Source organism: Tachyglossus aculeatus, chromosome 20, assembly GCF_015852505.1.
Source record: "Tachyglossus aculeatus isolate mTacAcu1 chromosome 20, mTacAcu1.pri, whole genome shotgun sequence".
NCBI classification, from domain to species: domain Eukaryota; kingdom Metazoa; phylum Chordata; class Mammalia; order Monotremata; family Tachyglossidae; genus Tachyglossus; species Tachyglossus aculeatus.
In genome coordinates this window covers 31,827,695-31,838,394 of record NC_052085.1, presented here as the reverse complement: position 1 = coordinate 31,838,394, position 10,700 = coordinate 31,827,695, and the positions used below count along the sequence as shown (strand labels likewise).

Here is a 10,700-nt window from a genome sequence, read left to right as displayed (position 1 = left end):
GCTCTAGCATTTTATTTAGGGCCGTGATCCACCAAAAGCAGGCCCAGAGCCCGCTGGATTGGAGCTGCCCATGCCAGGGGGAGTCAGAGGTGGCACTGGGAGCCGGACAGATGGGGCAAGGGCGGCGCCGAGAGCGGGGAAGACGGCGTGGGTGATCATCGACAGCAGAAATCTCACTGGGGAAACTTGCCGGCAGTTATGGAGCCGAAGCCCAGCACTTCCCATGGGTTCGTGTCTGGTGGTTCTCCTGGCCAAATGGGCACCAGGGATCCAGCCCGGAAACACGCGGCCCCCTCCTCCGCCCCCCCAGGGCCGTTCCTTTATCGGGAAGGCAGGCCGCACCTCCCGTAGCCGCTGGCTGACGATCCCAGTCATGGGATGAAGTTTATTGTGCTATATTGGGAGCGATGGGGGCTCAGTCCTCTCCACCGTGGGGCGGGTACAGGGGACCAGCATCTTCCCAATCAGTAACCCCAAGGTCGGGAACTAGCACCGCCCCCGGTTATCCAGGATTCAAGTCTCGCGTGTGTCCTGCTGCTGGCAGAGGTCACCGGGGGCTGAAGTGTCCCCCAAGAACACGCCGGAGAGGCTCGGGAGTTTGGCCAAGCCTGGAGGGTGTGGAGGGGTGGGGTCGGGGGGCGGCTTCAGTGGTTGTTCTTGGTGGCCTCCTTGGCGGCGGCGATCAGGGGAGTGAGGCTGGAGAGGGGCCTGGCGAACTTCAGGAACTGGTGCTGGGGAGGGGAGGAGAGAGATGGCAATGCCTCAGTTGTGCCTCAGAAACTCCTGGGCTGCATTAGAGGACGGATCACCATTTTAGACCGCGGCAACCTCAGGCCCACCCACTGGGCCGCTTGGAGGGGCCTCTGACCCCTTGGTGGGTGCTCAGACCATCAGAACTCGGGCAGTGGGGAAGGCCAGAGACCCCCCCCCCACCAGGAGCACCCATGGGCGGAGGGAGGGGAAAGGCAAGACCCAGCTTGGGGGTTGGGGGGGAACACAGGAAGGAGGTAATTATTTTTAATGATATCCGTTAAGCGCTTACTATGTGTCAAGCACTATTCTAAGCACTGAGGTAGACCCAAGCTAGTCGGGCTAGGACACAGTCCATGTCCCACATGGGGGCTCACAGTCTTAATCCCCATTTTACAGATGAGCTAGTGAAGCATAGAGAAGTGAAGTGACTTTCCCAAGCCCACAGGGCAGACAAGTGGTGGAGCTGGGATTAGAACCCAGGTCCCTCTAACTCCAAGGCCCGGGCTCTAGCCACTAGGCCACACTGCTTCGAATTCCTGACACACCCTCCCTCCGTGTCGAATGGAGCGAGAAGTGGCTTTCTGGGCTCACAGTCTTAATCCCCATTTTACAGATGAGGTACTGAAGCATAGAGAAGCGAAGTGACTTTCCCAAGCTCACAGGGCAGACAAGTGGTGGAGCCGGGATTAGAACCCAGGTCCCTCTTACTCCCAGGCCCGGGCTCTAGCCACTAGGCCACACTGCTTCGAATTCCTGACACACCCTCCTTCCGTGTTGAACGGAGCGGGAGGTGGCTTTCTGGAGGCGGGTAGAAGCTGGAGAATTTATTATTTATCGCATTTATCGTATATTTATCGTATTGAGCACTTACTGTGTGCAGAGCACTGTACTAAACGCTTGGGAAGTCCAAGTTGGCAACATATAGAGACGGTCCCTACCCGACAGTGGGCTCACAGTCTAGAAGTCACAGTCACACATCTGAAGATGTGGCTGGCCATCAGCCGACCCATGGAGGGGGTGGAGGGTGGGAGCGGGCGCTGATAAGCGGTTTGGGGGTCGATCCTGAGGAGAGAGACGAGCTCAGGAGCCCCAGACCCGAGCAGACAAGTTCCTTCATGGGTGAGGGGTGGGCCGTCGTGTTCTGACCTCTGGGAGTTAGGAAGCAGCAGGGAGTGCTTCTTTGCAGGATTTCTTTCCTCTCACTCCTCTCCCGCTACAACCCAGCCCACGCACTTCGCTCCTCTAACTCCAACCTTCTCATTATACCTCGATTTTATCTTTCGCACCACGGACCCCTCACCCTGCCTCTGGCCTGGAACACCCTCCCTCCTCAAATCTGACAGACAATTACTCTCCCCCACTTCAAATCCTAACTGAAGGCCCATCTCCTCCAAGAGGCCTTCCCTGACTAAGCTCTCCTATCCTCTTCTCCCACTCCCTTCTTCATCGCCCTGACTTTAATCATCCCCCCGGCCCCACAACACTTATGTCCATATCTGTAATTTATTTATACTAATGTCTGTCTCTCCTTTTATGTTGACAGCTCACTGGGGGCAGGGAATGTGTCTGTTTATTGTTATAGTGTACTTTCCCAAGCACTAAGTACAGTGCTCTGCACACAGTAAGCGCTCAATAAATACAATCGAATGAATGAATGAAAGAGTCCCGGCCCTGTTGCGGCCTGCTGTGTGACCTCCGGCAAGTTACTGAACCTATCTGGGCTCCCATTTCCTCCCTTTTAAAGTCGGGATGAACCCTCTCCTCTTCCTCCGTGTTAGGCGGTGGATCCTGGGTGACAAGGGAAAGGCGTCCGGCTGAGAGCCCGGGGAAAGCGTTGTACTGAGGGTGTAGTCGTTGTATTAAGGGGGTAGGTCGGGGCCCCACTCCCCTCCTCACCCCCCTCCTCACCCCCCTCCACCCTGGCTCACCTGCAGCAGGTCTTTAGCGGAGCTTCTCTGCTCCACGTCCATCTCCAGGCAGCAGTTGAGGAAGTTCCGGAACACGGGAGTCAGCTTCTCTGGGTTCTGCAGCTCCGGCGTGCCGTTGGTGGCGATGAGGTACAGGGCCTGCCCGGGACCGGGGCCCAATCAAGAGTTAGGGGGGGCCCCCCCATCCGCCTGGCCTGCCCTCCCTCACAACCTTTCCAGCAGCCTCAGCGCCCAGAGAGCCGCTCTCATCCTGAGGTGAGGGGAGCTAGTGGGGTCTTCCTTCTCCAAGCCCAGGAGGCTGAGCTCTCCCAACCCTGAGACCCCCAAAACTCCCCACTGCCCTTGGGACTAACCACCGTCCCCGTATCCCCCCCGGCGCGCAATGCCCGTGACCTCCGCCTTGGCCATTCTCACCCTCCCTCAGCCACCATCCTCCGCTGCACCCCCTCCCAGGCACTGCCTCCAGTCCCGGCCCCCCAATCATCATCATCAATCGTATTTATTGAGCGCTTACTATGTGCAGAGCACTGTACTGAGCGCTTGGGAAGTACAAATTGGCAACATATAGAGACAGTCCCTACCCAACAGTGGGCTCACAGTCTAAAATCCCTCCACCCGACAGCAGAAGGGCACCCCACAGTGAGCCTGGCCCAGACTCAGGACATCAGGGGAGCTCTCTCTGGTCAAGGCTTCTCCCGGGAGACCCCCTCAACTGTGACCCTAACCAGGGACTGGGGGGAGGCAGCGATACCCCAGGTGTGGCCCCGGCGGACGGGGGACAACTTACCCTTAGGGGGTTCTCGTTGAGGTACGGGGGCTCTCCCTCCACCATCTCAATGGCCATGATGCCCAGGGACCAGATGTCCACCTTGGGCCCGTAGGCTTTCCGAGTCACCACTTCGGGGGCCATCCAGTAAGGCGTCCCCACCATGGTGCTGCGCTTGCTCTGCTCGGGAGTGATCTGAGCACAGAAGCCGAAGTCGGCTGCGGGGGCGGGGAGAGAGAGAGGCGGTCTGAGCGGACCCCTTGGCCAGACCCGGAGGAAGAGCCCACGGCCGAGAAAAGCCATGCCTCCCGCTCTCAAGTCCCATCCCCGTTTTTCCCGGCTGTGGAGAGGACCACTGGAATGAGCCCAAGGATGATGATCAATCAATCAATCAGTCATAGTTATTGAGCACTTACTATGTGCACAGCACTGTACTAAGCGCTTGGGAAGTACAAATTGGCAACATATAGAGACAGTTCCTACCCAACATTCGGCTCACAGTCTAAAAGCTGTGATGATAGTGGTATTTATTAAGCGTTTACTATGTACTAAATACTGTGCTAAGCATTGGGATGGAAAGAAGATATTCAGGTCGGTGTAGTCCGTGTCCCACACGGCGGTCTTACGGTCTAATGGGGAAGGAGAGAAGCAGCCTGGCTTAGTGGCAAGACCACAGGCTTGGGAGTCAGAAGGGGGGTTCTAATCCCAGCTCCGCCACTTGTCTGCTACGTGGCCTTGGGCAAGCCACTCAACTTGTGCCTCAGTTACCTCACTTGTAAAATGGGGATAAAGACTGTGAGCTCCACGTGGGACAACCCGATTACCTTGTATCTACCCCAGTGCTTAGAACAGTGCTTGGCACATGGTAAGTGCTTGACGTATGCCACAATTATTATTATTATTGAGAAAAGGAATTGAATCCTGATTTTATTGATGAGGAAACTGAGGCCCAGAGAAGTTGTGACTTGCCCAGGGTCATCCAGCAGGCGAGTGGAGGAACGGGGATTAGAAGCCAGGTCTCCTGGCCCCCAGACCTATGATCTTTCCACTAGGTCTTGCTGCCTCTCCTCTCTGTGGTTTAGAAATGGCTTTGTCCGAGGGCCAAACTCCGTCGGAGGGCAGGTGGCTCTCACTCCTCTGGCACTTTGGCATCTTCAGGAGATTCCAACCCAGCAGCCAATAGGTTTGGTCTAAGAATTCCATCTCACACCCCACTGTAAGGAATTGCTTCCTACTTCTTTATCCCAACTTCCCCCCGGCTCCAAACTATTCAAGCCAATGGCTCTTAGGCCCCTCGTGAGAGGGATGGAGCCTAGGCTCGGATGATGGAGGTGACGGGCAGGGCAGGAGAGAATGGAGTGGACAGAACTGGGTGTGGGGAGCTGCATGCAGGGTGGGGTGTGATGGTGCCCAGCAGAATTCAACTCCTTGGAGCCAAGCAAAGGTTCTGGGCCTCAGCGGCTAAACTGGGAGTCGCCCGTGCCCACCTGTGCCCTCGTGGTTTCAAAATCAATTCTGCCTGATTGCTGTCTGTCTGACTCCTCCATTAGACTGGAAGTACCTCGAGGGCAGGGACAGTGTGGCTCGTTCCCACTCTACTCCCTCAAGCGTCCGGCACAGTGCCCGGTGCTCAGTGGACCCGGGAAACGCTCCTGAAGGGTGTGGTGACTGCTGCTCGTTTGGAATAGCGACCGCCACCTACTCCCCCGGGGGCCCGGAGCCGGGAAGGGGCGCGGGCGGTGCTGCCGCTCAGCGGACCCCCGCATCTCAGGGCTTGCCGGTCTGGACGATGCCGCGGCCCCCACCCGCCACTTACTGAGCTTGACGGAGCCGTCGGTCCCGAGCAGGATGTTGTCGCTCTTGATGTCTCGGTGGATGACTTGGTTCGAATGCAGGAACTCCAGGGCCTGAAGGCACTGAGGGAGGGGGGAGAAGCGGAAGCCACAGACTGGCTTTCCATCTGCCACCCTCCAGTCTGAAGCGGTGGCTGCGGGGGCCCTCCTTCTTCCACACACACCCCGCCCACGGGCGGCGGAGCCATGCCCGCCCTGTTGACCACGCGGAGGATGGCCTCAGTCAAACTCCCCGGCCTACTGGCGCCAGGGAGGCCCCGGAAGGCCACAGTTAAACCCCAGTTGGGATTTCCAGTGGCCGGGGTGGGAGCCTTGGCGGGCTGGGCACCCCGGGCCCCTTGGGAGGCTGGTCTGACCCCCTGGAACCCAGCCTGGGGGGTGAATGAGGAAGCTGGAAGGACTGCTCGTGGCGGTCCTCGGGGCAAGAGGGGTTAGGGAGGGCGTTAGCCTGCCCATCCCCAACCTCTTCCCAGTCACCCGACAAGCTCAGGGAAACACCATCAGGCCCCAGGGCTGGATGATATGACCTTTGGTGGTCCCATGGGTACTAGTGAATCGGAACCAGTGGGGACTCCCGGGGGTCTGGGAGTGGCTAGTCCAGTCTGGACCTCGGTGGGGCCTTGGCCCCTGTTCCCCAGTGCTGTGAGAGACCGCCTACCCAGTGTGTGTGTGTGGGGAGCTGAGACTTGGGGGCAGGCGAGACCCTGAGGAGCTCCCCGGATGTGCGGGGATTGGAAACAGGATGGTGGCGTAAGGGTGTCAGCTGCTGGGAGGGGTCTAATGTGTACCCCTGCCCGCCCCGACTGGCTCTTACGTGCTCAGAGGGAGCTTAGTGGGGTTCCTGGGAGGAGGGAAGCAGGGGAAGAGGGCCCTGGCAGAGGGGGAGAGGGCCCTGGCAGAGGACCACTCGCCCTGAGGTTCTCCTACCTCCCGGCACACCGCGGCTATCTGCCCTTCATCCATGCACGTCTCCGTCACCACATCTGTCAGGGAGCCTCCGGCCAGGTACTCCATGACAACCCACAGTTCTTCTCCCACAAGGTAGCTGCAGAGGGCCACACGTGTGCACACGCGTCCATTCATTAAATTCAATTGTATTTACTGAGCGCTTACTGTGGGCAGAGCGCGCACACACATCAGAAAACAAATGGTACACTCTGTTGGTGCAAGGAACCATCAGTATGAACTGGCGTGCGTGTAAGCCAGGGCCATCGCTCGACATAACGCCCGACACAGTGCCCAACAGTGCCCACCGGCTCCAGAACTCTCCTAGGAGCCCCTCCTCTGCCCCAGCAGAAGGTCCTTTGTGAAACAGGTGATTGGGTTCAGTCCTTGCTCGCCTAGCAGGGATTCAGAGTCCAGAACCAGCCCCTTCCCAACCTATCGGCCCAGTGGGTGGCTCTCCCTGGGGCCCCACTCCTAGCAGTGTAGAAGCAGGGCTCGTACCCCAACAGAGCCTGGGCACCAGGCCGACCCCAGCCCCTCGCCCGCAAGTGGAGACCACACCTGCCACTTTGGCCGGATGAGCTGGGCCTGGAGCCAAGGCGACTCTTTCCAGACCCTCGCCGGGCTCTGTGTTGGCAGATTTTGATGCAGGACAATGAAACTGGCAGAATTTCATGGGCTCCGGAGGCTTATAGCCTCCATCAGTCAGCCCCACACAGGAATGTACTGAGCGTCGACTTGAGGCACAGCATGTTCCTGAACACTTGGGGGACAGCAGCAGCAAAACACCCGCTCCCCCCACCCTCCAAGTTACTCGGGGGCTCTAGACCAGGCCAGCTCCCAAGGGTCATTTCCTGTGTCCACACCAAGCCTCGATCCCTGCCACCGAGGCCCCCCCGAGGGATAAGGCAAGACCGAGGCCCCAAAGACGACCCCCCGCCCTCCGTGGCACCGACCTGTTCAGGTAGTTGACGATGTTGGGGTTTTTATTTTCCCTCATAACCAGAATCTCGTTGATGATCAGCTCTTTCTTGGGTTGCTGCTGCAGGTTCATCTGTTTGATGGCCACCTGCGGGCAGAGAACCGAGGGGGCGAGGTTGTAGCGGTGGGTCAGCGGGACGTTGTCGGGGGATCCAGAGAGGGGATGGGATGGTCGTGAAGAGTTTGGGGGGAAGGCCCCAAGGGAAGGTAGAGGAGAGCTCACCCCTAGGTTAAGGAAGCAGGACACAAAGGGTTTCCATTGAATGGGAGGAGTGTCTAAAGGCATCAACACACACTCACCTCCTGTCCTGTGGCGACTTCCACCGCGGTGTACACGGTGCCCGAGGCACTGGGTGGGTTCAGATCAGAGGCAAGAGAGAAAGCACATGTTTAGACTAGACTGTATTCTCACGATGGGCAGGGAATGTGTCTGTTATGTTATATTGTACTCCTCCAAGCGCTTAGTACAGTGCTCTGCACACAGTAAGTGCTCAATAAATACCATTGATTGGTTGGTTTAGATGCAGTCAGGCGAGAGGGCGCTCCCTCCTTAATCACCATCTCCTAAATCTCGCCCCTGCCCCCAATCCATCTTTCCCTAAACTGAGACTGAGCCCCCTTTTTCCTCTCCTCCTCCCCATCCCCCCTCCCTACCTCCTTCCCCTCCCCACAGCACCCGTGTATATGTTTGTACAGATTTATTACTCTATTTATTTTACTTGTACATATTTACTCTTCTATTTATTTTGTTAATGATGCGCGTCTACCTTTAATTCTATTTGTTCTGACGGCTTGACACCTGTCCACATGTTTGGTTTTGTTGTCTGTCTCCCCCTCCTAGACCGTGAGCCCGTTGTTGGGTGGGGACCGTCTCTATATGTTGCCGACTTGGACTTCCCAAGCGCTTAGTATAGTGCGCTGCAAACAGTAAGCGCTCGATAGATACGATTGAATGAATGAATGAATGAGATGTATAATCCAGTCCCAGAGGGGTGGGGGTTGTGGGGAGAAATTTCCAAAGGCCGGAGTGGACCTTTAGGGGCTTTAGGGGCAAGAAATGGCAGCAAGCAGAGTCTGACTCTGAGGGGCTGCTAACTCGGGGATGGAGACATGTCTGCTGCCGCTCATCTGCAGAGCGGGAACTCTCAGGCCCCGGAGAAACCCCAGGAATTTTCAGCGGCGGCTCATATTTTCCCTCACCGAGTCAGCGTTTCCCTTGGAACCGTCACGCGGAGGAGGAGGAGGAGAAGGAGGTTGGCTCTGCAGGGGATTAAATGCCTTAGAGACTCCCGCAGGACCCCCCTGCCCAGCCCAGCCTCCACAGGGAGCAAAGCCCCTCATCGGAGGTTCAAGTGGAAACTCCTCGAGGGCAGGACAAGTGCCAGTGCATTATTCTGTACTTCCCAAGCATTCAGTACAGTGCACCAGGGGACACTCAATAAATATTACAATTACTACTACTTCTACTGTTCCGGGAGAAGCAGCGTGGCTCAGTGGAAAGAGCACGGGCTTTGGAGTCAGGTCAGGGGTTCAAATCCAGGCCCCACCAATTGTCAGCTGTGAGACTTTGGGCAAGTCAAATGGGGTTCGAGACTGTGAGCCCCACATGGGACAAAGACTGTGTTCACCCTGATTTGCTTTCTCCCCCTTCTAGACTGCGAGCCCGCTGTTGGGTAGGGACCGTCTCTATATGTTGCCAACTTGGACTTCCCAAGCGCTTAGTACAGTGCTCTGCACACAGTAAGCGCTCAATAAATACGATTGAATGAATGAAGTCACTTAATAATAATAATGTTGGCATTTATTAAGTGCTTACTATGTGCAAAGCACTGTTCTAAGCGCTGGAGAAGTTACCAGGTGATGAGGTTGTCCCACGGGGGGCTCACAGTCTTAATCCCCATTTTCCAGATGAGGGAACTGAGGCCCAGCGAAGTGACTTGCCCAAAGTCACACAGCTGACTAGTGGCAGAGCCGGGATTTGAACCCCTGACCTCTGACTCCAAAGCCCGGGCTCTTTCCACTGAGCCACGCTGCTTCTCTGTGCCTCAGTGACCTCGTCTGTAGAATGGGGATGAAGACCGTGAGCCCCCCGTGGGACAAACTGATCACCTTGAAACCTCCCCAGCGCTTAGAACAGGGCTTTGCACATTGTAAGCGCTTAATAAATGCCATCATTATTATTATTATTCTGGGGCAAGGCGTTTCCATGAGACACGCAAAGCACCATGTCATTTTTTCTTGCTCTTCCTTTAGGCCTCCACTCCAAGGAGACAGCAGGCTACGAGCCCAGAAGACATCAGGCTGCAGGTCAGAATTTCCACAAAAAACACAGCTTCTGGTGATATTCCGTTGTGGAGCGGGGTGGGGAGGGGCACCCCCGTGGGGGGCCTGTATGGCAAATCCTGAAAAGAAGTGGCTGGCTACTTTAGAGGCCACGGGGCAGCAAGCCTCAGATCTGGGCAGAGGTCATCCAGATAATAATAATAATAATAATAATAATGGCATTTATTAAGCGCTTACTATATGCAAAGCACTGTTCTAAGCGCTGGGGAGGTTACAAGGTGATTAGGTTGTCCCACGGGGGGCTCGCAATCTCCATCCCCATTTTACAGATGAGGGAACTGAGGCACAGAGAAGTGACTTGCCCAAAGTCACACGGCTGACAATTGGTGGAGCCGGGATTTGAACCCATGACTCTGACCCCAAAGCCCGGGCTCTTTCCACTGAGCCCCGCTGCTTCGGATGACGGAAGGCAGGCCCGGGGCGACGCACCCCCTCAGCTCAGGCCACCAGGTGACCGTGGTCGGACACCTGCTGGAGGTGACCGCTGTGCCTCGTTCAGGCTGATGCCCCGCATTGCCCCCGGGCTGAAACGGCCGCAGGCCCAGTTCGTTGGGATGATCGGGGGGCACCCGACAGAGACCAGTTGTACTTCCCAAGCGCTTAGTACAGTGCTCTGCACACAGTAAGCGCTCAAGAAATACGATTGATGATGATGATGGAGAAGGCCAGATGGTCAGGTTGGGGCTGATGAGAGTTACTTGGGGGACCCTGGGAAGACCAGAGAGGCTTCCGAGAATTTGCAGCACTTCGGTTTCCCACAGTAGCAGGGGTACGATCAAAATAATGTTAGTGGTGCATGCGTACGGTGCTTTTTATGTTTCGTATCGGTGATCTCATTTTATTCCTGGGAAGTAGGGACAGACAAATATTTGTCTCCCCATTGTATAGATGTCAAAACTGAGGCACAGAAGAGATCCCCCGGGCCTGGAATGCCCTCCCTCTGCCCATCCGCCAAGCTAGCTCTCTTCCTCCCTTCAAGGCCCTACTGAGAGCTCACCTCCTCCAGGAGGCCTTCCCACACTAAGCCCCTTCCTTCTTCTCCCCCTCGTCCCCCTCTCCATCCCCCCCATCTTACCTCCTTCCCTTCCCCACAGCACCTGTATATATGTTTGTACATATTTATTACTCTAT

The 10,700-nt window shown here is 56.6% G+C and overlaps 1 protein-coding gene across 5 annotated transcripts in view; it reads right to left on the bottom strand.

Moving 5' to 3' along the window:
- Positions 1-350: 350 nt before the first annotated feature.
- The window catches only part of PAK1 (p21 (RAC1) activated kinase 1), a 30,167-nt gene continuing 19,817 nt past the window's right edge, over positions 351-10,700 (bottom strand). For all 5 annotated transcript variants that reach the window (XM_038761921.1, XM_038761922.1, XM_038761918.1 and 2 more), the window contains 7 exons: positions 7,527-7,575; positions 7,202-7,314; positions 6,228-6,345; positions 5,264-5,363; positions 3,469-3,665; positions 2,682-2,819; positions 351-731 (listed from right to left, as the gene is read on the bottom strand). In XM_038761921.1, coding sequence (XP_038617849.1) covers positions 645-731; positions 2,682-2,819; positions 3,469-3,665; positions 5,264-5,363; positions 6,228-6,345; positions 7,202-7,314; positions 7,527-7,575 — 802 coding nt within the window. In that variant the 3' untranslated portion in view covers positions 351-644. The remainder of the gene's footprint in view (positions 732-2,681; positions 2,820-3,468; positions 3,666-5,263; positions 5,364-6,227; positions 6,346-7,201; positions 7,315-7,526; positions 7,576-10,700) is intronic.